Genomic DNA, 27,936 nt, shown 5'->3' with positions numbered 1-27,936 from the left:
AAACTATCCTAAAATAATCCTTGAGACTCTTAGTCATTCATCCATCTGTAAAATACTCTAATCACCAACACAAAAGAGCATAATTTCTCCCCACACCTCAATTCTTATTCACAGTTCCTCAGGCTCTGTTCTTTCTCCCTTTATGACTTTTCTCCTTTAAGAAAGAACCCTGACTACGGGCAGAAAAAGCAAAGAAAAATAAATGAAAAGAAAAAACGTTAAGAGAAGCAATTCCGTTGACATTTAATTAAATCCTTATTGTAAAATCTTTCAAAAAATAATTAGATGGTTTTCTACTTTTACTGAAATTTCACAGTAGTTAGGTGTTGTGACTTGGATTTAGTTATAGACTAAACTAGATCATCTTAACAGAGACTTTAAGTTACTAATATTTGAGGAAAATCTTTGTTTTAGTAGCCACCAAAATGAAGGAAAGCTAACAATGTGAATTAACAATCTTCCTACATGTCAAAATAATTTCTTTTTAAGAATCAGATTTTCAAATAAAACTTATTTTGAGATAACTATAAATGTATATGCAGTTGTAAGAAGTAACACAGAGAAATCCCATATACCATTTACCCAGTTTCTCCCAAAGGTAGTGCCTTACAAAATGACAGTACAATACCACAACCAGGATATTGACAGTGATACAATCCACCGATCTTACTCAGATTTCCCCAGGTTTATTTGTATTCATTTGTGTGTATGTATTTAGTTCTGTACAATTTAACACATGTGTATGTTGGTATATCCACCACCATAGTCTAGATACAGCTGTGGTTTTAAGAGACAAATCATGCCTATATTGCCAGGAAGTACCAATGTTATCTATTATAAAACAAAAAGAATTCATTGGTTGATAGTGTTATTTAAGCAGTCTACATAAAATGGTTTCTAACAGCAGGTCATTTATTTAGCTGCCTAAAGTTACATCTTGCAGATACTTTCTCCTGTCAAGTATAACAGGAGGCCACCATACTGCTCAGAACATGAGGTTCCAAGAATATTATTTTTTCCATGACTTAAGTAAACACCTGGTAAATTGGAAAATCTGGGGAACCTAAATTCTCTCTTCTGAGCTTAACAGCCTGAACTAAGTATTCATCTAAATGAGGGAGATCTAAAGCTGCTTCCTGAGGAAACCTTTAGATTTACCTCTAGCCCACCAACAAATAAGAGACAATATTAATTGTGTAAGAAACATTTTGTGGTGAGATACATACATCAAATTCAAGCAGCGCATCAATTTGTCCCTGCAGTATTGGCATACTCTTGAGTAACTTCTCCGGTGCCATTGTCCTCATTACACCATCAGCCCTACAATTTTTTAAAAAAGAAAAGAATAAAACTTCCTTGTACATGAAAAATTCAAGACCATATGCATTGTTCTAAACTGCCCCCTCACACCAATTTAGTTAAGTTATGGGTTCACTTTGAGGTTTTAAGAGGTTGTAGTTGTCTCTCCTCCCAGTACTATTAATACTTCCTCTTATCCATTCTTACTCCTCAACCATACAAGCAATGCTTCTTTCTATCTGCACTGTCCTCTGGAAGAAAGCATTGTGGTGTGGATAAAAGAGGTCAGTTGAATTTCTGAATAAATTTTTCTAAATCTATAACAGACGTAATAATGTTAAAAATACAAGTTTTCTTTAAATCCAGGTTTTTTTCTTTTTTCTTTTTGTGAGGAAGAGAAAACATGCCTTAGAAATCTACAAAACCTATAGGACTAGGAGAACAGAATTTAAACTATTAACCATCAAGTGAAGAAAAATGCACACTGACATGCACAGTTTGCCCAAATGGAGATAAGAGTTTAACCAGCTGCAGAGGACAAGAATAAAAGTTAGTGCTGAGAGTGTGTCAGAGGGGGCACTATGCCCTGTACCCACCAACAGCCTCTTAGAAAGCCCCTGCATCCAGTGATGGTCAAGGATAGTAGTATTATAACAGCTGAGGAAAATACCCAGGTGATGTGGAAGGGCTAATAATGGCAACTTTCAGGATCTCTCTAACCCCAGTGGTGGGGAAAGCATTCTGAAATATCCTTAAGTGTCCATACAGGGATGCAAGTTTCTAAGAAGGCCATGGACCTACTACAAAGATGTCGCAATGTAGCTGGGAATGTTGGCAATATTTGCAGTGCCATGTAAGAAGTCAGAGGTAGTACAGACATTTTGAATGTCTGTCTAGTATAGACATTTTGAAACATCTGCTGATCAGCACTGTCAAAATGTCTATACTACTCAAATTGATCTACAGATTCAATGCAATCCCTATTAAAATACCAACATCATTTTTCACAATCCCTATTAAAATACCAACATCATTTTTCACAGATCTAGAAAAAATAATTCTACTTTTCATATGGAACTAGAGAAGACCCCTTACAGTCAAAGCAACCTTAAGCAAAAAGAACAAATTGGGAAGCATCAATTTACCAGACTTCAAGCTATACTACAAGGCTACAGTAACCAAAACATCATGGTACCAGTATTAAGAACAGAGATGTAGACCAATGGATCAGGACAGAGAGCCCAGATATAAAACCATTCTCATATAGCCACCTGATCTTTGACAAAGCAGACAAAAACATATACTGGGGAAAAGAATCCCTATTCAATAGATGGTGCTGGGAAAATTGGATAGCCACAGGCAAAAGACTGAAACAGCATCCACACCTCTTACCGCTCACAAAAATCAACTCACAATGGGTAACAGACCTAAGCCTAACGCATGAAACCATAAAAATTCTAGACAAAAATGTTGGAAAAACTCTTATAGACATCAGCCTAGGCAAAGAATTTATGAAGAAGACCCAAAAGCAATCATAGCAACAACAAAAATAAATAAATGGGACCTGATCAAATTAAAAAGCTTCTGGCACAGCCAAGGAAACAATCATTAGAGTGAATAGCGATAATCTACAGAATGGGAAAAAATATTTGCATACTATACATCTGATAAAGGGTTGAAAACTAGAATCTATAAAGAACTCAAGGAAATCATCAAGAAAAAAATCAAACAACCCCATTAAAATGTGGGCAAAAGATATGAACAGAAACTTTTCAAAAGAAGACAGAATAATGGCCAAGAAACAAATGACAAAATGCTCAACATCTCTAATCATCAGGGAAATGCAAATCAAAACCACAATGAGGTATCCCTTAACTCCAGTGAGAATGGCTTTTATCAAAAAGTCCCAAAACAAATGTTGGCATGGATGTGGACAGATAGGAACACTCCTACACTGCTGGTGGGGCTGCAAACTAGTACAATCTCTATGGAAAGTAATACGGAGATACTTCAAAGAACTAAAAGTAGAACTACCATTTGATCCAGGAATCCCACTATTGGGTATTTACCCAAAGGAAAAAAAAGACATTCTATAACAAAGATATCTTCACCTGAATGTTTATAGTAGCACAATTCATAACTGCAAAGATGTGGAAACAACCCAAGTGCCCATCAATATATGAGTGGATTAATAAAATGTGGTATATGTATACCATGGAGTACTACTTGGCCATAAAAAAAATGGTGAACTAGCACCTCTTGTATTAACCTGGATGGAAATGGAGACCATTCTTCTAAGTGAAGTATCACAAGAATGGAAAAACAAACACATGTTCTCACCATTAAATTAGAACTAATCAATCAATACTTATATGCACATATGGAAAAAATATCTATTGGAAATCAAGTAGGTGGAAGGGGGGAGCAGGGGAATGGATAAATTCACATCTAAGAGGTACAATTCACACTATCTGGGGTATGAGCACACTTAAAACTTTGATTCAAATGGTACACAAGCAATTTGTGTAACCAAAACGTTTGTACCCCTGTAATATTCTGAAAGTAAAAAAAAAAGTTTGTTAGAATTCTTCTGGAGAATAAAAAAAAAGAAGTTGGGGAAAGCATAAGAACTAGAATCATCTCTCATGAGAAGGAGATGAAGGAAAATACCTAATTCTATAAAGTAGCCACTCACAAGAAAATAATTTATTTTAAATAGGCAAGTTAGTATTTTTTACCACCATGATAAAAAAAAGTAGCTCAAAACGAGGTTAGATTGGCTATTACAAAGATAGAGTTATATCTCTTTGTGTGGATTCTTGAGACTACCGTATGAAACCTTCTATAAAAACTCACCATTATTTGCAAGTTAGAAACAGATAAAAGATCTACATAAACTTCTAGCTGAACACTTCTGACAAGATTTAAACATCCATTTAGAGGGAAATCAATCGTAATTATGGATTAAAATTCAAATGTTTCTGTTTCAATGAGGTACAAACAATTGGTAGTATCAATAATTAACTTGATTATGGGTGTGTGTGTATACGTATGTGTTTTCTAGGATAGTATTATCTCTCAAAAAACAGAGCTCTACCTCCAAGACCGAGGTGAAAAAATGAAAAAAAGAAAAAGAAAAAAGCAGAGCTCTACCACACACATAACTGCAGTTTCACCGCAACAAAATAAATTTAAATATCTATTGTCATCTATAGCTGTTGTACTTTTAAATGAACCTGGTCTTAATTCTCTTCTTTATAAATTATTTAAAGGTACATATGTGTTTAAGAATTTTGAATTCATTTTAACAAATAAAATGTTTCAGCACATACATTCTGAGCAGCAAATCAGATTTTCCTTTTTTTGGTTATGAGACAAGAGTCTCACTCTGTTGCTTGGACTAGAGTGCCGTGGCATCAGCCTACCTCACAGCAAGCTCAAACTCCTAGGTTCAAGTGATCCTCCTGCCTCAGCCTCCTGAGTAGGTGGGACTACAGGCAACGCCCCGTGCACCACCACGCCCAGCTAATTTTTTCTCTTTTTAGTAGAGGTAGGGTTTTGATCTTGCTCAGGGTCTTGAACTCCTGAGCTCAAGAGATTTGCCCACCTTGGCCTCCCAGAGTGCTAGGATTATAGGCGTGAGCCACTGCACTTGGCCAGCAAATCAGATTTTTCTGCATGAAGATATAAATAAAATAATTCATATTGCAACCTCAAGGCTAACTTGTAAAATATCACTTATTGAAGTTCTTTTTTTCAGGTGATTGTAAACTAGGCCTGCATGATCAGAATTAGTTGGCATTTCAGCTTAGTTAAAATAAATCAAGTGCACCTCAAGGACTTATTCTCCTCAAATAAATATAAGAAAGAAAAAACATACCCTTTCTTCACTCTGGCAAAATCAAATGCCATCTGTCGGTAAGAGAAAGCCTTTTCATTCAAATATCTACTATAGCGCCTTATGAAGGTAGACATATCATAACCTGGGGGAGGGAGAAAGGGAATCAGACTGATTAATAAGCTACCTTCAACTGTGCTTTGCACAGTAGTATTTTTTTTAACTCCCCAAATAGAGATGGTTGCAGGATGAGGTTAATAAATGCAGAAGACAGGCCTCATTTAAAATCTTACTTCTAGGCAAAAATACTTTCAGCATGAGGCATTCTAGGACTATTCAATTAGCTGTTTACCATCCTTGAACAGAATGTCTTTTCTGATTCTCCTTGCATTTTTGTTCACTGTTTTAAATATAGCCTGTTTCAGACTTAATTCATGTAGCCATCTGATCATGGTCCACTTGCTTGATGCACCTGCCTTATACATAACAGGCAATCAGTAAATATGGTGAATGCACAAATGAATGCAATTCAAACCAATTAATCTACAAAGAAAATTTCTTTAAGACTGGAATCACTTTTTTCTAATTGGGAAGGCATTTTTTATTTCATTGTCTCCTGCACCTTCATAAACACAAAACTGTAGGTCTAGCATACCCATTGTTACTTTTTAAGGTAAACACTGAAAATGCCAAATATAAAATTAGCATATATTTCATGTGCTATCTACAATTAAAAAATTAAAGCTATATTTATAAATAGTTATTTTTACATTTTTCTTAAATAGCCAATGAAGCTATCAGCTGTAGTGAATTTGGATTAATAACCTCACTTGAAAATTATAGCATTAGTGAAAAATCATAAAATACAAATATTCTCACCATGGGATCCACTTTTGTCCAAAAAATTGCTGAGATTGAATAGCGTATTTCTAGAGGCCAGATACTGAATAAATCTCTGAAAAACAAAGATTAAACACTCATATGCTCAAATCATACATTTAAACAACTTCTGATACCAAAGGAAATTATTTTTTTACAAATTCTCATTATGATCTCTTTTACTTAGTTATGAAGTTTCCTAATCTGCTTTCTCTGAAGAGGGAAAAAAACTTTTACTCACTGAATTAAATTGCACGATCTTTCATTTCTGCATATAATAGAAATACTGCGATTCAATAGGATTCAGCAGGTATCCCATATAAAATGTGTAATTTTGGCAATCTTTTCCAAAATAAATATTTTATGAAAACAATTTTCACTTAAAGGCACAGAGGAATATGTGCCTATGGGAAAAACAATATTTTTTATAAATTGAAGGTTTGTGGCAACCTTGTGTTAAACAAGTGTATCTACTGGTGTCATTTTTCCAACAACATGTGCTCAATTTGTGTCTCTGTGTCACATTTTGGTAATTCTTGAAATATTTCAAACTTTTTCATTATTATATCTGCTATGGTGAACTGTGATCAGTGACCTTTGATGTTACTATTATCTTTTTTTTTTTTTTTTGAGACAGAGTCTCACTCTGTTGCCCGGGCTAGAGTGCCGTGGCATCAACCTAGCTCACAGCAACCTCAAACTCCTGGGCTCAAGCAATCCTGCATGTGTCACTATGCCCGGCTATTTTTTTCTATATATTTTTAGTTGGCCAATTAATTTCTTTCTATTTTTAGTAGAGATGGGGTCTTGCTCTTGCTCAGACTGGTCTTGAATTCCTGACCTTGAGCGATCCAACTGGCTTGGCCTCCCAGAGTGCTAGGATTACAGGCGTGAGCCACTGCACTGGGCCATACTATTGTAATTCTTTTGGGGCACCATGAACTGCACTCATAAGATGATGAACTTAATCGATAAATGCTGTGTTTGTTCTGACTGGCTGTTCTTCTATCTCTCTCCCTCTCCTTCGGTCTCCCTATTCCCTGAGATACAATAATATTGAAACTAGGTCAATTAGTAACCCTACAATGACCACTAAGTGTTCAAGTGAAAGGAAGAAAGGAGGAGTCACGTTTCTCTCACTTTAAATCAAAAGCTAGACATGATTACACTTAGGAAGGCATGTCAAAAGCCAAGACAGAGCAAAAGCTAAGCCTCTTGCACTAGTCAGCCAACCTACAGATGCAAATGAAAAGCTCTCAAAGAAAATTAAAACTGTTCCTCAAGTGAAAACACAAAGAAAGAAAGTGAAACAGCATTATTGCTGATGTGGAGAAGGTTTTAGCAGTCTGGATAGAAGATCAAACTGGCTCACCATTCCCTTAAGCCAAAGCCTGATCCAGAGTAAGGCCCTAACTCTCTTCAATTCTATGAAGGCTGAGAGAGGAAAGGAATCTGTAGAAGAAAAGTTTGGTGCTAGCAGAGGATGGTTCATGAGGCTTAAGCCATCTAATATAAAAGTGCAAGGTGAAGTAGCAAGTGCTCATGTAGAAGCTGGAGCAAGTTATCCAGATCTAGCTAAGATAAGTGATGAAAGCAGCTAGTCTAAACAAAATATTTTCAATGCAGACAAAATAGGCTTCTTTTGAAAGAAGATAACATCTAAGACTTTCATATATGGATAGGAGAGGTAGATTTCTGGCTTCAAAGCTTCACAGGACAGGCTGTGTCCTTAACTCTCTTGTTAAGGCCTAATGCATTTGGTGACTTGAAGTTGAAGCCAATGTTCATTTACCATTCTGAGAATTCCAAGGCCCTTAAGAATTATGCTAAATCTACTCTGCCTGTGCTCTGTAAATGGAACAACAAACAGATGATACCACATCTGTTTACAACACGGTTTACTGAATATTTTAAGCCTACTGTTGAGACCTACTGCTTAGAAAAAAAGGTTCAAAATATTACTGCTCATTGACAATGTATTTAGTCACCCAAGAGCTCTGATGGAGATTAATGTTGTTTTCATGCCTGCTAACACAACTCCATTCTGCAGCCCATGGATCAGGGAGTAATTTTGAACTTCAAGTCTTATTATTCAAGAAATATATTTTGTAATGCTACAGCTGCCATAGCTAGTGATTCCTCTCATGCATCTGGGAAAAGTAAATTGAAAGCCTCTGGAAAGGATTCACCATTCTAGATGTCATTAAGAACATTCATGGTTCATTGGAGGAGGTCAAAATTGTAACATTAACACTGGAAAAAGTTGATTCCAATCATCATGGATGACCTTGAGGAGTTCAAGACTTCAGTGGAAAAAGCAACTGCAGATGTGGTGGAAATAGCAAGAGAAGTAGAATTATAAGTGGAGCCTAAAGATGTGACTGAACTGCTGCAATTGCATGATAAAACTTGAAGGGAAGAGGAGTTGCTTCTTAGGGATGAGCAAAGAGAATGGTTTCTTGGGATGGAATCTAGCCTGGTGAGGAGGCTGTGAACACTGCTAAAATGACAATAAAGGATTTAAAATATCACACAAAGTTAGCTGATAAAGCAGCAGCAGGCTTTGAGAGGACTGACTCCAATTCTGATAGAAGTTCTACTGTGGGTAAATGGTATCAAACAACATAGTATGCTGCAGAGAAATCTTTTGTGAAAGGAAGAGTCAATCAATATGGCAAACATTTTGGTTGTCTTCTTTTAAGAAATTGCCAGTCACCCTACCTTCAGCTACCACCACCCTGATCAGTCAGCAGCCATCACTACTGTGGCAAGACCCTCGACTAGCAAATAAAATTATAACTCACTGAAGGCTCAGATGATCATTTGATGATCATTTTCCAGCAATATTTTTAAATTAAGGTATGTATATTATTTTTTTTAGGTATGATGCTATTGCATACTTGATAGACTATAGTGGAAACATAACTTTTGTATGCACTGGGAAACCAAAAAATTTGTGTAACTTGCTTTATTGCAATATTCACTTCTCTGCAGTGGTTTGAAACTGAACCAGCAATATCAATGAGGTATGCCTATACTTCAGTACCTGTAAGACAATGTCTAGCTTAAATTTATTTTTTGATGAATATCTAAATAGAAGATTAAAATTATACTCTAGGTTATTTGAAACTGTATATTTCCTTTTATTTTTCTCCTAAGTAATAAAAATTTGAAGGGCCTTAAATTGTCACCATGTTCTTCCATAAGCCTCCTTCTTCCACCAAGAAAAGAAAAGTTAAGTTTACTTAGTTTACCTCATTTCCATGCACCATGAGATGATGTGTTGTCACTAAAGCTTTAAATACAACCACCCAGCTACTGTTTGTTGCCCGCTCAAAGAGAGTGTCGGCCATCTGGGGAATATTAACATTGGTCTCATTGGTAGCCTGGATCAAATCTATGAAAACAGAAGATACCAATCAATAAGATTAACAATGACATACAAAAATTCATTTAAAACTTTAAACATTTAAATCTGCTTACTAAAATATGACTTCAAAATTACTTTGATAGCTGATAACAAAATTTAAAAAAATTAAACTGTAGTATTCTTACCTGTGGTTACATAAATACATTATTTACTCAATGGATTTATTTATTCTTGAGTGTATTTTTCTATTGAATTTTCTTCTGTATCGTTTTCTGAATTTATCTGCTTGCTGTTACCGATGCCATTTTTAAAATTACAAATTCCAGGAAAACTAAGCTTCATGCTAACCTTTGTTTTTGGTCTCAGCACAATGTCTCAAACATGGACAATTACTCTATACTTCATTTGAAAGCACTAACATAAATGTATCTTTTGAAACATAATAGCTAAAAGTATATTGCACTTGGATTTTAATTTTGAAAGGTGCTAAACATATTTGTCACATGAGTAGCAGAAAGAGAACAAATAGTAAAAGAAAAAAGAATTCCACTATGTCCATCTAAGCTTTTGTGAAATGTCAAGCATGGGTAAATTACAATAATTTTTGTTTTGAAATAGGGTCTCCCTCTGTTGTCTGGGCTAGAGTGCAGTGGCATCGTCATAGCTCATTGCAACCTCAAACTCCTGGGCTTAGGCAATCCTTGTGCCTCAGCCTCCTGAGTAGATGAGACTACAGGCACATGCCACCACGCTCAGCTAATTTTTCAATTTTTTGTAGAGACTGGGTCTCATGATGTTGCTCAGGCTGATCTCAAACTCCTGGGCTCAAGCAATCATTCTGCCTCAGCTTCCCAGAGTGCTGGGATTACAGCCCACTGCACTCAGCCAAATTACTATAATTTGACCTGAGTTTATCAGAGAGTTAACTCTTCTAGTACATTCATTGTCCAAATCTACATATTATTCATATGATTGCAGGTGTATTTCAGGAAAAAAAACTTCATATATTGGCCAACAGGAGGTACCTACCATTAAGAAAAAGTGGTTAGTGCTGTCAAAATTTAGATGGGGCAACCACAGATCATGTGCTAAGCAACAAAGGCAAAGCCATACCGGGACAAGGAGGACTTAAGTACTTTGAGCAGCACAGGATGACTTCTTCAGGACAACAGGTACTGCATGGCTTCTGTTACAAGCCACACCTACCTTGCAGAGAACTGCATGTGATACCCAGTTCCTAAGAAAGTCCACATAACAAACATGCTCCTTTTTCCTTACTCAAAATCCACACTCAGTAATCATTAAGCTATACATTTATTTTATGTATTTTTCTATTTCACGATAAATAAGGTTTTAAAAAATTGGTACTCTATCTCTGAAAAGCTCTTAACTCCTTAGACTAAAGGGTATCAATAATTGTTCTGAATTGTAAATGGACCAAACCAGGCTTATTTCTTACTTTATATTGATTTTAAATTTGAGTTCTCTTCCCTATCCTATCAATACCTGCCCCTCCTCCCAATATTTTACTTTATCATAATTCTACTTATCCTTCAGAAAATCTCTCCTGGTCCCTTTCAAATGCAGCCCCCTATAACCTCCCTCTGTTTTAAAACCTTTAAACTCCTTGTTCCTACTGGAGGTTCAGATTAGATGTGTATTTGTCATAAATTCCTACCATACCACAGCTCTTTGAAGATGGTGACAATGTTTGTTTCCTGTGCAATGCTTTGTATAGCACTTTATATAATAAACATTTGTTGAACAAAATGTATAAAAAGCATACTTTAGTCAAAATAGCCAAATAAGTCTACATTTGGAAGATGTAAATAACTCAGTGAACTAATATTTTCCAAATGATTAGTACATAATGTTACAAAATAATGCATAGGTAAGAGATCCAAAGTACATAAGACAGGCCAAGGAATTTTAATGTTACGGAATATAAAAAGTTCACTGATGTAGTCTCAGGTTCAATATTGCAAATTAAAGAAACTACCACTTGAAAAGTTGCAGTGTAGTATCAAAGAAGAATATTCACAATTTTCTGAAAAGGCTATTAAAATAGTTCTTATTTTTCCAACTGTATGTCTTTGTCAAATGAAATTTTCTTTATACACTTCACAAAAATGATATATCCTAACAGACTGAATACAGAAATAGATATGAACATCAGTTTTCTATTTAGCAGGAAATTAAAGAGATTTGTAAAAATGTAAAACAATACCACTCTTCTATTTTTTTTCTTTTTGGAAAATAATTATTTGCCCTTAAAAGTATTATTTGTGTGAACATGGCTACATGTAACATATATTATTACCTAAAAGTGAATATTTTTAAACTTTCTCAGGTTTAATTTCTAATACAGTAAATATCTCACATAAACAAATGCTCTTTGAGTTCATACAAAGGAGTTCTGAGACCAGTTTGAGAGTGGCTATTCTTCACATACAGATGCTCCTCAATTTATAATGGGTTTACACCACAATAAACCTATTGTAAGTTGAAAATATTTTAAGTAAAAAATGCATTTAATACACTTACGTGAACATTAACAACTTAGCCTTGCCTATCTTTAATGTGCATAAGACACTTACATTAGCTTACAGTTGGGCAAATCATCTAATGCAAAGCCTATTTTGTAATAACGTACTGAATATCTCATATAATTTATTGAATAACTACTGAAAGTGAAAAACAGAATGGTTTTGCACCATTGTCAAGTTGAAAAATTGTTAAATTGAAACATTTTAAGTCAGGACCATCTGTATACCTAGAAAGAGAATAGCTAGGTTGTGGGGTATGTACATATTTAACTTAAAATTGTTTTTACATATAAGCAATTTATCTTCCTACCAGCAGTTTACATAAGTTACTACTGCTATACTTCTTCACCAAGTAAATGGTTTTCATTTAAAGAATTTCAAAAAAATTAAACAAAAACAAACTATAGTTTTAATATAAACATGCAGAAAAAATTCTTAAAAATTATGAGAATCTAAATGCTATATATATGGCATATTTGAATTCCTTAGAATTCAAAGTTTCAGTTAAACTTGGGAACACATATCTGGTATCTTTTCAGTAGTTTGAAAAACGGCTTTAATGAAGTATAATCTACATAAAAATTGTACACATTTAAAGTGTACTATTTGATAAGTTTTGACAAACATATGCACTCATAAAACTATTACCAAACTCAAGATAATGAACATTCCATCACTGCCCCCCCCCATGATTTCCTCATACCATTTTAAAATTCCTACTTCCTATTCCTCCCCATTTTCCTTCCTTGCTGTCCCCTGAGGAACCACCAATTTGCTTTTAGTCAATATATATTAGATTGCATTTTCTAAATTTTATATAAAGAGAATCAAACTTTTTTTCTGGGAGGGGGGAAGTCTGAATTCCTTCAGTGAGCATAGTTGTTGCATGTATCAATAGTTCATTCCTTTTTATTAGAATGAACTTTTTCCTTTTCATTCCTTTTTATTAATTTATGGAGGTGTATTCCATTATATGAACATATTGAAATTGTTTACTCATTCACCTCTGATGGACATTTGTAGTGATTCCAGTTTGGGGTTAATAGAAATAAAGCTGCTATAAACATTTCCATACAATTATTTATGTGGACATATGCTTTTATTTCCCTTGGGTAACTGCCTAGAAGTAGAATAGCTGAATCATTTTTAAGTAAATATTTAGTTTTTGGGAACTTCTTCCAAAAATGGTTTTATCATGTTACATTCCTACCAGCAGTGGACGACTGTTACAGTTGCTCTACATCCTTACAAAGACTTGATAGGGTCTTTTAAAGTTTTTTGCCATTCTAACATATGGTAGCTCATGGAAGTTTTTCTTTGTATTTTCATAATGACTATAAGGATGTTGAGCATTTCTTTTGTGTACTTTTCATTTGTTTATTTGCCATTGATATACATTCTTTGCCCATTTTATTGGATCATTTCTTTTCTTATTACTGACTTATGTTGGATCAAGCCCTCTATCATATATGTGGTTTGCAAATATTTTCTTCAAGTCTGTGACTTTCATTTTCATTCTCTTAACAATGCCTTTCAAAGAACAGAAATTCTTCATTATGATGAAGTCCTATTTATCAATAGGATAAAGTCCTATTTATTTACTTTTCTGTAGGGACCATACTTTTGGTGTCATACCCAAGAAATCTTTGCCTAACCCAAAGTCACAAGATTTTCTATGTTCCTTCTCTAAGTTTTACACTCTTAGGGTTGTGTATTTAGGTCTATAATATATTGTTAGTTTTTAGAAATAGCATAAGATATGGATATAAGGATTTATTTTTTTTGCATATGGATATCAAACTGTTCCAACCCCATTTGTTGAAACAACTGTACTTTCTCCATGGAATTGCTTTTACACTTTATCAAAACTCAATGGACCATACATCTTTGAGTCTCTTTCAGGACTCTGTTCTGTCCTATTGATCTATTTGGCTATCTTTATACCAATGCCAAACTACCCTGATTACTGTAAATTTATTATAATTCTTGATATTAGGTGGTGTTTGCCTTCCAACCTTGTTCTTTTTCAAAGTTGTTTTGGCTCTTTTATGTCTTTTGTATTTCCATGAGTTTTAGACAGAGCTTATCAACTTTAACAACAACAAAAAAATCTACTGGGATTTTCACTGGGATTATGTTGACTCTATAAATAAATATGGGGTAAACTGGCATCTTAACAATATTGAGTTTTCTAATCCGTGTACATGGTCTATTAATTTAGATTTTTAATTTCTCTAAGCAATGTTTTGCAGTTTTGAGTAGACAGGTCTTATACATATTTTGTCAGATACATTCCTAAGTATTTTATATTTTTTCACAATATGATAAATGGTATTATTTGCTTTTCATTTCAATATCCAAATGTTCATCACCAATATTGAGAAGTACAATTGATTTCTGTATATTGATCTTATATTCTGTAACTTTGCTAGACTTTCTTTTTGGTAGATTTCTTTAAATTTTCTGCATAGGTGATCATGTTATTTGTGATTAAAGTCAGTTTTACTTCTTCCTCTGCAATCTGGGTAACTTTTTCCTTCTTTTTCTTACCTGATGGTCCTGGGTAGATTCTCCAGTGCAATTTGAATAGGAGTAGTGAGAGAGTATATACCTGTCTTCTTCTAGGGAGAAAGCATTTAGTCTTTCACTAATAAGTATGATGTTAGCTATAGGTTTTCCATAGATGTCCTATGTTGGGTTAAGAAAGTTCCCTTCTGTTCCTAGTTGCTGATAGGTTTTATTTTTGAATGGATATTAGATTTTGTCAAATATATTTTCTGTGTCTATTGAGATGATCATATAGTTTTTCTTTTTAAGTTTGTATGGTGAATTACATTGATTAATTTTCTAATGTTAAAATAATTTTGTATTCCTGGGATAAAACTCCTTGGTTATCATCTTTATTATATTTTTTTATATGTTGTTGGATTTGATTTGCTAAAATTTTATAAGAATGTTTACAACTATATTCATGAGGGATATTGATTGATAGTTTGCTTTTCTTGTAATGCTTTTTCTGGTTTGGGGATCAGAGTAATGCTGGCCTCACAGAGTAAGTTGAGAAGTATTTTCTCATCTTCAATTATCTGGAAGAGTTTATGTCAAACTGGTATTATTTCTTTCTTAAATGTTTAATAGTTTTTGCCAATGAAGCCATCAGGGCCTGGAGTCTTGTTTGTTTGTTTCTGTTGTTGTTAGAAGGTTTTTAAGCACAAATTCAATTTCCTTACTAGATATGTGGCTATTCAGGTTATCTATTCTTTTGTGTGTGAGCTTTGGTAGTTTGTGCCTTTCAAGGAATTTGTCCTTTTCACATAAGTTGTTGCATTTATTTGCATCAAGTTATTAGCAGTATTTCTTTACTGTCCTTTTAACATCTACAGAAGCAGCAGGGATGTCACTTCTCTCATTCCAGATATTGGTAATTTACATCTTCTCTCTTTTTTACCAATCAGTCTAGTCAAGGCTTTTATATCTTATCAGTCTTCTCAAAGAACTGACTCCATCTCCACTGGAATCTGTCTGGGGTCCTCCACCCTGTGCTGTGGCCTTTAAAACTTGTCATGGCAGAAAGCTGGGATAATCATAGAACTCACCTTATTTGTTTTCTACCTTTCAGGGATAACTGTCCTTTTTTTGCCTGGTGGCCAGTATACTGACAGCAGGTATTTAATATGCTTTTGTCCAGTTTTTCAGTTGTTGGCATGAGGATAAATACAGACCCTCCTTGTCACTGCACTTTGCCACAAAGTGTAAGTCTTTCTTTTTGGTAGTTTTGAGCAATTGCAAATTTATCTTAGAAAACCTCTCTGAAGTAAGATGCTATCATCAACAAGAGGATGAAAGAAATAGATATAAGTGGAAAGACAACTTTAACTTTTAGGAGTTGTAAATAATTGTTCACTAAAACAAGACAATAGCATCAAACATGAATAGTTTTCAAATTCATGGTCACCTACTTCTTCTTCCACTAATAGGTGAGACAGTCAACTACCAAACCATGGGAAAAGGTAGCTCATTCTAAGGCCCTCATTACTTCTTGGTTGGCCTTCTCTACAAACTCTTCTCTGGATCACTTCCATTTGTGCTAATCTTTACCTTACATAACTCTATTGTACTTCTTATTATACAAAATTATAATTATTAGTTTACATATGTCTGTCACCCCCTGTGCTCAAGCTCCAGCAGGTAGTGAGGAAGTCATACCTGTATTTTTCAATCCCTGGTACCTAACACAGGCCCTGACCCATAAAACAACTTAATAAATATGAGATGGCTATAACTGTCTTGTTATCTGTCTCAACCTAAAACTTTCATACTGAAATTTATAGCACGTATTAGAGGCCAGTTTCTTTCAATAGCTCTTATTGGACACAACTGAATTAACAAACTAGCAGAAAAAGTTACTATTTCATTGTTACGTATACTTTTACCAGCAGCCTAAATTTAGAAAGGCATCCTCTAATCCATTTAAAAATCTCTAAGTTTAATTACACAATTTTGTCAAACCCAACTAGGACAGCAATTTTCTTTTGAATGCCAGAAATGGGAATAAAGATGGGTCATTCTTTCACCTTACTATCATCTAAACTTGAGGTTCTACAAAAATAAAATGAGAAGCTACAGACCAAAGTCCAATGACACACTAATAGCAATTTTTAAATATTCCTGTCATCTAATAATAGTTCAGAATATTTATGAGCTAATACACATCCAAAATTATTAATTGTAATTCTTTTAAATTTATATCTCTTTCCTTCCTTCCTCCCTTCCTGTTATGAATTGAATGTGTTCCTCCAGACCCAATTCATATGTTGAAATCATAGCTCCCAATGTAATGGGATTAGGAGATGGGGGACTTTGAGGGGTGATCAGGTCATGAGGGTGGGGCCCTCATGAATGGGATCAGTCCCTCATAAGAAGTCCTTAGAAAAGTGCTCTAGTTCTTTCTACCATGTGAGGATGCGAGATGTCAGCAGCACTCTGCCTTTCGGAAAAGGGCTCTCAACAAAAACCATACACCATGCTGGACCTTCCTGTCTCCAGAACTGTGAGAAATAAATTTCTGTTGTTTATAAGCACTAGCCTATGTTGTTATGGCAACAAACTAACATCCTCTATCCCTCCTTGCCTGCCTGCTTGCCAGTTAACATCAGAGAGCTCTTTTGAGGTGATACTCTTGTCAAAAAAAAAAAAAAATCAGAGAGCTCACACCTGCAAACATTTGCAAACAGAAGCAAATCCTTCCTATTTGGACAATACAAAAAAAATAATGGTACAGATGATTCGGAAGTTTTTCCTTGTTGGGTTCAGCACACATGACAGACACTAATGTTGCCTCACCAACAGCTTCCCCCTTCTTCTGTACTGGCAGAATGCTTCCCTCATCCCTGGCCTGCCCATCAGAAAGGCCAAAATGCCAGATGTGTGCAATCCCAGCTTCCCTCATAGTGAGATACACAAGCAGCAGTCTGCTGGTGTGGTCACCTGGGAAAACTTCTTCCCGTGTAATAAAAGAAGTATATCATAAAAGAGCGGAAACATGCTTCCTTTCCTTCAAAGGATGTAGCTGTGTATGCATGTGGCATCGTGGCCATCTTAAGACAGGAGGATAGATTTCACCATCAAGGGCAACAGAGCAGAGCAGAAACGTGGAAAGCACCTGGGGCTGGGTAATACTTTCTCTGCTGTGAATCAAACCTGGAACTGTCCCACATCCAAATTTCTTGTTAAGGAAGATAGTAAATAATTGTATTGTTTGTTAAATCCTTACTCGAGATGTTATGTTATTTGCAACCAAAAGCATGGTAAGTGATACAAGCTACAACAAAACTCAGCAAAAGAAAAGGAACCAGGCCTAAGACCTCTGAAGTGTCTTCCAGCTCTACTGTCTTTTGGATATCTCACAGCTCCTCAAGGTCACACCTGCTTCTATGCTTTTAGAGAGCGTTCAACAACCCCAGCAGTGCCTTCTCTTGGGACAAGAGCTCTTCCCCTAAAAGCTTAGTTTCAGATGAATTGTTTACAGAAACTGAAAGGATTGTACTTTGAGAAGGAAAAAGGACACTTAATGTGTGAAATAATTCTATAATTTTATAAAATATAAACTTTGCAAACAGAAGTTCTGCGGTAACATGAGGAAGACTGGAACATCATCAGAACAAGAGTCTGAAGGAGGTAGGTGAACATCCCATGCACTTCCCAAAAGAACAGAGAGTGAGGAGGGGTATTGGGAAAACTGTGGCAAGTCCAGGCAAGGCTGAGCTGTTGGGGTTCTCCCATGTGGAAGGAAATGATCTAGTGAGGGTTTAGGTGGGAATGATGCCTGAAGGGGTGGCACCGAGAGCTGCATAAATGAGAACAAAATAGGGGACAGAAAGAATAAGCAGTGATAACCATTCATTGCTATAAAACCTCATTTGTGTTTTTACATTACTGCATGTAAAATTTAATATAATCTAATATCTAAGCTATTTAGGTAACTCCTTCCATCTCAAAGAAAAAGATATATATATACTTCGTAATTTTTTGTATTCCTTTGTAGAAACATATATTACAAAAACTTCTCACACTATTTGTTCCCTGATAGGATTTTGACAGATTCAAAATTAGGAGATGCAGTATATATCACAGCTACTGAGTTAAGGTTTTGGAGCCAGACCAGGCAGAGTTCAATTACCTTGTATTATTTAACACTGGATAACCTTCAGCAAAGTTGCCTCTCTGAACCTCCATTTCTTTATTACTATGACAGAAAAAATAATAGCACTTATCTGACAGCTTTTTTATTAAACTGGGTAATGCAAGCAAAGTATCCAGCATACAGCCTGATACATGCTAAGGAACAGACAGACACACACACACACACACACACACACACACACACACACACACACACACAATTATAATTAGATTCACCCTTTGGCTACCTATATCGAAAAGGACTTTGCATACTTTCTTAATAAATTCAATTAATTCACTAACAAATAGTCACTGAATGCCTATTATGTGTGAGGTACTCTTCTATCAGCTAGAGATACAGCAGTCAACAAAACAGACATTGGTTGCCTTCAAAGAGCTTGCATTCTAATGGGAGACACAGACAAACAACTAGATATACAATGTCAAGCAGAGATAAGTACTGTGATAAAAATAAAGGAGATAGATAGACAGATAGACAGTAGGTATCAGATAGGGTGATCAGAAAAGGCCTCCTTATGGAAATGATATTTAAAGAAACCTAAATGCAGCAAGGGAGCCAGCCAATCAGACACTTTGGGAAGGAATGTTCCAGGCAAAGGAAAACAGCAAGTGCAAAGGCCCTAAGGTGAAGGTGGGGCTGGCAGGTTCAAGAGAAAACAAGAAAGCCAGTGTGACTGGAGAGCAGCAAGCAAGGAAGAGGATGGCAGACAGAGAACTGGGCAGGTTACAGATAATTCAGTGCATGACAGGTCACAGGAAGGACTTGGTATTTCATTTAAGATGTAATGGGAAGCTGCTATAGGGCTTTGATCAGGGGAGTGACATGACTCAACTTATATGTGAAAAATTACTATGGTGGCTCTATGGAGCATAATTGGGTAAGGAAAGGAAAGCTTGAGGTTATTTGGGTAGTTCAGGTGGGAGGTGATAAGGAGCTTGTATCCATGTGGCAATGGGATGGAAGTAGGAAGTCAAAAGGTAGGATCACAGATATTGCAAAGGCAGAGCCAAGAGGAAGAGCTGATGGGTTTGATGGGGGGGCATAAAGTACAGAGGGGAATCATGATAAGCTTGTAGCACCTGAACAACTGGATGAATTACCTCTGGGATGCTCTCTGGGGAGAGGAAAGAGAAGCACTGTAGGTAAAGCATGTGCTTGTACTTGGTTCTTGTTTCTCTTTCTGCCTACTTCCACCTATTTTATCTCTCTCTTCTTTGACTTCATTCCCAACGACAGAGTGCTTCTTGCCCTGAGCGATGTTCGAGCTTCATCCAAAGGTATGTCTACTGTCGATGGAGCACATAAAAGGATGCCCACACAGTCATGTCAGTCTTTTTAAAAATCACTAGCAAACTAACCCGAGATTTTCTAACCATGGGCCAGCTTGAGAGGCAGGCACCAGCAAGTTTTCAAAATGAACATTACAAAGTACAGACTATGATTATTCTGACCAATTTTTTAGAGGAGATATGGACCATGCTGTCTCCCAAATGCAGCATCATGACTCGCAGAGCTTCAAGGAGCCAGCATGAGTGCCCAACTGCCTGCGTGACTCAGAAACCATGTACCACTATCACTTTGTGGGTGGCATTCGGGGGAGGAAGCCCATGTGCCAAATACTATCACTACCACTAGGGTGGTAGAAAATTATTAGGACAAAAATTAGAAGTTTATATTTTTGTCTTTCAGGATTTATACACAGCTAGTTGCAGCATTAACATTGTGGCCTTAAGCAAGTCATTAGATTTCTTTACCCTAGAGTCTTCCTCTGTGAGGTAGAAATAATCACATATGCCCACCAGCCATAATACTACATTGCTTCTATAGTTTACCCTCTTTTGGGTGTTTTCTTACAATTTATTGTGGGATTCTCAAGAGAACTCTGTGCTTTAAGAATCAGATAGCAATTTATATGAGCAGAATTTTAAAAGTAAAAAAGCAGATAGTACTACAGAGGTAGAAGATGACCATTTGTAACAGACCTCTGAAACAAAAGAAAGATCTTGGTGTTCTGGGCAATCCACTGATCATCTCAAGCCAGTTCTCTAAGCTGGCAGTAATTGCTGGAAGGATGGCCTTTGCTGACTTGGTTGCTAGGGAGATTTTAGAAGATACGTACAGCCCGGGTTTCAGATTTCCTGCTACTGCCACACAATGATCAATTACCTATGTCTAGCCTTCAAGTGTGTCAGGTAAATTAACACATATCCTATTTACATGACAGCCTTAAGGGTTTTTTCTTTTTCACAGAACCTTGGACTAAAAATAAACTTACGGAGTTTACATTTCAATGATCTCCAAAACAGTATTTTAGGTGTCTCTAGAGAAGATTTACCATGTTGGTAAATTTACCATCTCTCAGCACTAATCAGCCCTGCATGTCTTTTAAAAATACCTAAGCCCCTCATGCTCTAACTGCAGTCCATCACTTCCTATTCGATCCTCAGAAACAAATATTAATAGCTATTTCATCCTCAGTTAGCTCTTTATATTCAAGTTATTTGTAAAGTGCTCTCGAGCCATAAAGAAAAGCAGTATTTCATAGATAGGACTCAAACAGAAGAAATAAGGCACCAGTTTTCTGTTCCAATCAAGCTTCCTACCCACATATGTGAAACTTATGTTTCCTAAAAATAAATAGTGTTCACAAATGGCAACGACTGCTGTAGGCATTTGGGACTTTTCTCCAATCTAATCTCTAGGATGTCTTCCAATTTCTTTTTCATTTTTCATTTCAGGCTAGTACGGGACTAGATCTTATCTACCACCTTCCTCTCCTGCTCCATCCCAATGAGAATCCTTGGCAACATGTCCCAGCATCATCCCATCTTCTTGGCCTTACTGCTTTTATTCTTTCGAGCCCTCATCTTATTTCCTAGGAGGAAACATCCAAAAAAGGCCCAAGTCTATTCTCTCCCTGAAATATCAAGGAATACAACTTTGGTTCTTCATACATCTTCATCCTTTACTGCAGGATTTAAGTAAAAAGAAAGAAACATTATTTAAGTGAAATGAAAAGAAGACAGTTGGTTCTCTGTAGCTGCAGGTTTAACATCCTCAGATTCACCCAAATGCAGAATATTTGGAAAATATTTGGAAAAAATACATTTGGAAAAAATAATAAAAAAACAATAAAAAATAATACAAAAAAACCCAATATAGTGTAACAGCTATTTACATAGTATTAGGTATTATAAGTAATCTAGAGAAGTCTTAAAGTATGTGGCAGGATGTGGGTAGGTCGTACACAAATACTAAGCCATATATATATATATATATATATACACATACATACATATATATATAGTATTTAGTATTTGTGTCATATATATATATATGACTTGAGCATCCACGGATTTTTGGTATCCACAAGGGTCATGAAACCAATCACCTGTGGATAGGTAGTTTAGCCCTAGGCTTCAATGTACTTTGGTACATTATGATTAATACAGCCTCAGTGAGACACCTGGATAACTTAAATACCAGTAAGAACACTGCTCTGGAATAAAGTGATTTCTAAGATTTAAAAAGCTTCACTGTCCATAATTGGCAACACAAAATTATACGCTACCCATGTCCACTTTTTTTTTTTCAAAAAATTAAGCTAAGTCAAAATACAGCTATCTTTTCCATGGCACAGATGATGCTTTATTTACTCAATTATCAACAGCTCTCTAGAAGGTACGGCACCTCTTGATATGTCTTTGTGGCTCTCAGAGCTAAGAACAATTCAGTTAATATATTTACAAAATCTTCTGGGTTACACAGTTAATTTATGCCAAGTAAAAAGCTAAACCTCTGCCGGGCGCGGTGGCTCACGCCTGTAATCCTAGCACTCTGGGAGGCCGAGGCGGGCGGATTGCTCGAGGTCAGGAGTTCGAAACCATCCTGAGCGAGACTTTCTATTTCTTACTAAAAATAGAAAGAAATTAATTGACCAACTAAAAATACATATACAAAAAATTAGCCGGGCATGGTGGTGCATGCCTGTAGTCCCAGCTACTTGGGAGGCTGAGGCAGGAGGATCGCTTGAGCCCAGGAGTTTGAGGTTGCTGTGAGCTAGGCTGACACCATGGCACTCACTCTAGCCAGGGCAACAAAAGTGAGACTCTGTCTCAAAAAAAAAAAGCTAAACCTCTCACAATAAAGTTTAAAAATTTAGGACTAAAGAGTTTATCATATTACAACTTTTTGCCCCCATTCATACCTTTATCACTATCTATGCCTGAAACTTTACCCACATTAGAAACCATAGTAGTAGGTAGACACAGCATCTATACAATTCAAAAGGAATACGTAAGGTTTTAAATTTTCATTTTCTATGTGGCAACTTCCCTCTTTTTCTATTCTATTATTCTATTCTAACTTGTGTTGTTTTCATTTTCCTTCATTCAAATGGTAGAAAAAATTTGGCACTGTTACATTCCACCAAAAAAATCCCTTTTTGGTGATCCAACTTTTCATTAAAACTATCCAGGTCTAAGTGCTCTGAGCATGTTTACCAATGGGAGACAATCCCCATCACAAATGTCAGATATTTTAGCAATCAGTTTTGCTCCATTATATTTTCTCCAAACTTAATTCTTCCCAGTCTGTCCATCTCCTTATATGCTTTTCATGCTTCCCACTAAGAAGTATGATATACATGATTGCAAGTATTTTCTTAACTTCTCTAGTGCTCAGTCTAGAACAGGTTTCCTAGCCTCAGCACTACTGACATTTCGTGGTTGTGGGGGGCTATGTTTTGCAGGATGTTTGGCAGCATCCATAACCTCCACCCACAAGATAACCAGTTGCACCCTCCTTTCCCCAGACAAGACAATAAAAAACATCTCCAGACATTGGCAAATGTCCCCTGGGGGCTATGGGACTTGAAATTTTCCCTTCTTGAGAACTGCTTGTCTACAGGAAGAGTTTGGAGATCTCAGGGCTGAAGTTGGGCTGGATCCCAGGGAAGTTGTCCGAGCTTGTGACCAATATTTGATCTGGTTTTAGTTGTGGGCAAATGACCATGTTGCATGATGCACAGTCTGTAAGAACCTAATACATGTACAGGGGTTACTGTTATAACCAAACCCAATTTACAGAAAAGGGACTCTCGCACATAGTCATCAAGCATAGTAGTCCCCGGCTTCCAAAGGGGTTATAATCCAAAAATGTATTTAGAATCAGGAATACATTTGAACTATATGAAATTTCCATTTTTGTCAGTCAATGGTTTTTAACACTATCAGCAACTTCATATAATTCAACCCAGTAATTCCTCTCAGGAAACGTAGGCTCCCACAAAATCCCTTCGAACTATTCTATCCCGGCTGCCCCCTTTTGTTCCTGAGGCTCCCAGGTAGTACTGGCCTACATGTACTTTCATTTTCACCAAGAGCAGGCACTGCTTCTGAGGAGCTTTCCCATCTCTCCAGGCCCCGTGGAACAACCCACAGCCTCACAACTTTCCTAAGACCCTGCAGTCCAAAAACAGAGGTGTCTATTTCCTATGTTTCTCTTCAATTCTTTTCTCCAATTTAGATCCCCAAGGTAAAGAAAATGATAGGTCTTTGCATAAACAAAAATGCACAGAAGATTCGTCTATAGTTTCTATGACAAAGATTACTAGACAGCTCAGAAAAAAAGTTAGAAAACATCAAGTGAAAACAAATGAGGAAAGGAAAAGAAGTATTCTTGTTGGAGGTGGAAAATACTACAGAACATAGGGGACTGATGGGATTCACACCTTGGGCAGCATTGTTCATTACAGATGAGAGCAACGGTTGAGAGAAAAGAGATTGGAGGGGTATCCATCAATCAATAATGAACTCTGGACACAATAACCTCTTCGGTATCAAAGAGGACCAATCCTAGTCTACCATTCCCCCAAGTGTTCTGAAATAGGCAATGGTGGAAGAAATCCTGGACTCAGAAACAGTTGAGATCTAGTCATTTAAATTTGAAACTCTACAGAGCCCATGTTATTAAGTAACAGAAGTGGGAACAAGCTTACAGCAATGTTCCTTGAAGTTACAGGGTAATAAAGCTCCTCTGAATTCTCCTGAATTCTAGACCACCCTTCTGTTTGGCGACACGACTGTGTACTGTTTTCACTCCTTAACACTGGAGAAAGAAGTGGCCTCCTCTCCTTCTTAAGGCCAAATCTCACTGTGGGCTCTCATTCCCCCATTTCTACATCATGCTGTTATGTGTGATGAAAAATGGATTCTTTTGACAATTACAAGCATTCAGCACAATGGCTGGATACAGGAGAGGTGCCAAAACACAGTCCGAAACTGAATATTCATCCAAAAAAGCTAATGGTGTCTGTTTCGTGGTCCAGTGCTGGTTTTATCCACTACAGCTTCATGAAACCTGGTTAATCCATTACAGTAAATGTCTATTGCAACCAACTGGACAAAATGATGAGGGTGCTTGCGATTAAGCAGCTGAGATTGGTCACCAGAGGCCAAACCTCTTGCAAGACAATGCTCAGCCACATGTCGCACAAATAATGCTACTCAAACTACAGAAGCTGGACTTGGAAATGCTCCGTCACTTACTGTATTCACCAGACCTTGCACCAACTGACTAACACTTCTTCTAGGCTTTGGAACACATCTTGCAAGGAAAAAAATTCAATTCTCAACAAGCTGTGGAAAACGCCTTTTATGATTTCATTACTACTTGTTCTCCAGGATTCTTCGCTGGCATAAACAAGCTACCATTAAGATGGCAAAATTGGTGATAGTTTAGGCACATACTTTGATTAATTTTACTGCTTCTTATTTGGGATATAATAAACTACATTTTTGATTTAAAAATAGATGTTTCATATTTAATGACCTAAAATACTAAGTTATATGCCCTCATTGGAAGAACTGAGAAAATAGTCACTCAAATCATATTCTGTGTTTTGTGGTTCAGAAAGGGAACTGGGTTGAGAGAGACTGACAGGGGGTTCCTGTTACCCAACTTCCATTACTTCCTGCCACTTCACACACAGCCGGCCTCCAAACAGGAATCCCCCATGGTCTTTCACAACTGTATGCTTTGCAAATGCTATTCCCCAGCCTGTCATTCTCTTCCTTCACCTGTCTACTCGCTCCCATTTGTCCTGCAGGCTCAGACAGTACCTCCTTTGTGAGCTTCCTTGGACCTTGCCGAACACAGTCTTTTTCATGGCACCTTAAGAGCTCCTCTCACAGTATCATGTAGATTTATTCACATATCTGTGTAATTTCCTAGAACACAAGCTCTGCTTCACCAGCAAAATTCCTTAAATATAGTGGATCTGAAATAAGTCCTTTTTGAGAGAACCTTAATAAATGCTCCTTTTCTCCTCCTTATCTTAGAAACCTGCAATAGTTGCTACAATTCTTAGAGCTCTATCCATTATTTTTAAAAAAGCAGAAATTATTTAATATCACACTGACATTAATCACAGTTACAAGAAACCCTAGAACCATTATGCAATGTCTCCTCTTTTTCAAAGGAACAGATGGAGGGAGAAAACCATGACAATTATTCCTAAAATGACTTACACCGAGATCTGTGCCTCTTTCCCAGAAGATGACCAACATGTAGCAAAAAAGGGAGGAGACATGTAATACTGGCATAGACCTTGTTAAAATTTCTTTAAAGTTCATGCTCCTTTGCTGCTCTAAGTTCCTGTTAGAAAAATAAGCAATTAAGTTGTCCCTTGGTGTCTAAAGAAGGCAAGAATTATGATTAGATGACACAGTTCCAGGGAAAGTTATAAAAATGGTTAGAACATAGCCCACATTGACACAGTTGTCTGGTCGTACCCGCAGAGCGTTACTGCTGGCTGAGGGAAATCCCCCCTGTGCCACCCACAAATAGAGTAACCCCTACAGTTTGAGGCCAGAGGGCTTTAAGGAGAAACAGCAACGCCTGCTGTGTTGCTTGGCATAGACTAAGAGAGAGAATCAAGGAAATAATAAACACTTTGATTTTCCCTGTCAGAAAATATCCGCCTCATTGTTATTTAAAACAATTCCTGGAGGGTGAGGCAGTAGGATTGCTCATGCCCAAGAATTTGAGGTTGCTGTGAGCTAGGCTGACACCATGGTACTCTAGCTGGACCAACAAAGTGAGACTGTCTAAAAAAAAAAAAAAAAAAATTCAAGTTAGGCCAACACAAAGAGCATCCTTACTTTCAGCAAGTTATAAGACTATCACACAGGGCTTAATTTCTTCTTTAATTTCTATGAGGCAACACTTCTCGGCCTTTTGGCTAAGATCAAGTGTAACTTCTATGGGGCAAAACTAGAGTTGGAACCTCTGTTATCTCTGACCCCTTCTCTAATGTCAATGCCATACTACATGTCATGAACTTGATCTCTTCAATTCTAGCCATTCCTTCCAATGTCCCTATAACCACCACTATCAACCCTGTGGAACCTGTTCCTGGACTTCTAAGAAGTCCCCCCAGGGGATTCCCATCCCTCCAATCCTCTCTGCACTCCGTGAAACTGAGATTCTCAAAGCATCTCTTTGAACTGATCATTCTCTTGCTCTACACAATTTCAATGGCCTACCACCTACAAAGGCCAGTCGTCTTCATCTCACATTCAAGTCCCTTCCTAACGAATACCCACATCTGTGCTTTCATCTTTTTTTCTATATAGTTCTTTTTATCTTTAACATATTACCCAATTTACTTACTTATTGTATTTATTGCTTATTGACTCATTTAGTCCTACCTCAAATGTAAACTCTATAAGGAAAGCATTATTATCTGTTTGGTTCATTAATGTACCCCAAGGATCTAGAATAGTGGATGCAGACCAGAGGTTGATTAAGCATTTGTTGTAAACCTACCAACACTCTGCTATTACCTTAGTTGCCTAAATTCTAGCCGTCTTTCATATCCTACACTTATTCAGATCAACACTTATTTTTTCTTATGTCTTTTATTTGAGTTCTTCCTGGATCAAGCCTGCAGAATAGATGAAATTGGATGAAGTCTCTCAGGTGTTCTCTGGCTACTTAGTTAAACACTATTTTGATAAGATCAAGCACCCTTCTGAATAAGCAGTTCACATTTATATAACTCATAATAAAATTCACTATTTAGTTTTTTAAGAATTGCTGGCCACAGAGGTATTTAACAACTAACAGAGGGTAGAGTGTAATGAGTTTTATTAGAGTTTAAATATTAAAGAAGAGTCTCTTTTGTTTAAAGCAGTGACAAAGCTTTGTGCTTTAAACTGTGGCTAGTAGGTCTTTGGTGACTAATTCAGGTAATAAATTACTTAAATTTAGGACTCAATTTGGGCCCAAGCCACTATAT

The 27,936-nt window shown here is 36.6% G+C and overlaps 1 protein-coding gene across 16 annotated transcripts in view; it reads right to left on the bottom strand.

Annotated features, from left to right (window-relative positions):
• The window catches only part of SNAP91 (synaptosome associated protein 91), a 135,649-nt gene that overhangs the window by 84,897 nt on the left and 22,816 nt on the right, over positions 1-27,936 (bottom strand). For all 16 annotated transcript variants that reach the window (XM_076003138.1, XM_076003142.1, XM_076003145.1 and 13 more), the window contains exons 3-6: positions 9,271-9,413; positions 6,017-6,092; positions 5,180-5,282; positions 1,227-1,320 (exon numbers count right to left, since the gene is read on the bottom strand). In XM_076003138.1, coding sequence (XP_075859253.1) covers positions 1,227-1,320; positions 5,180-5,282; positions 6,017-6,092; positions 9,271-9,413 — 416 coding nt within the window. The remainder of the gene's footprint in view (positions 1-1,226; positions 1,321-5,179; positions 5,283-6,016; positions 6,093-9,270; positions 9,414-27,936) is intronic.

This window comes from Microcebus murinus, chromosome 5 (genome assembly GCF_040939455.1).
Source record: "Microcebus murinus isolate Inina chromosome 5, M.murinus_Inina_mat1.0, whole genome shotgun sequence".
NCBI lineage: Eukaryota > Metazoa > Chordata > Mammalia > Primates > Cheirogaleidae > Microcebus > Microcebus murinus.
This window is presented reverse-complemented; position numbering and strand designations above follow the sequence as displayed.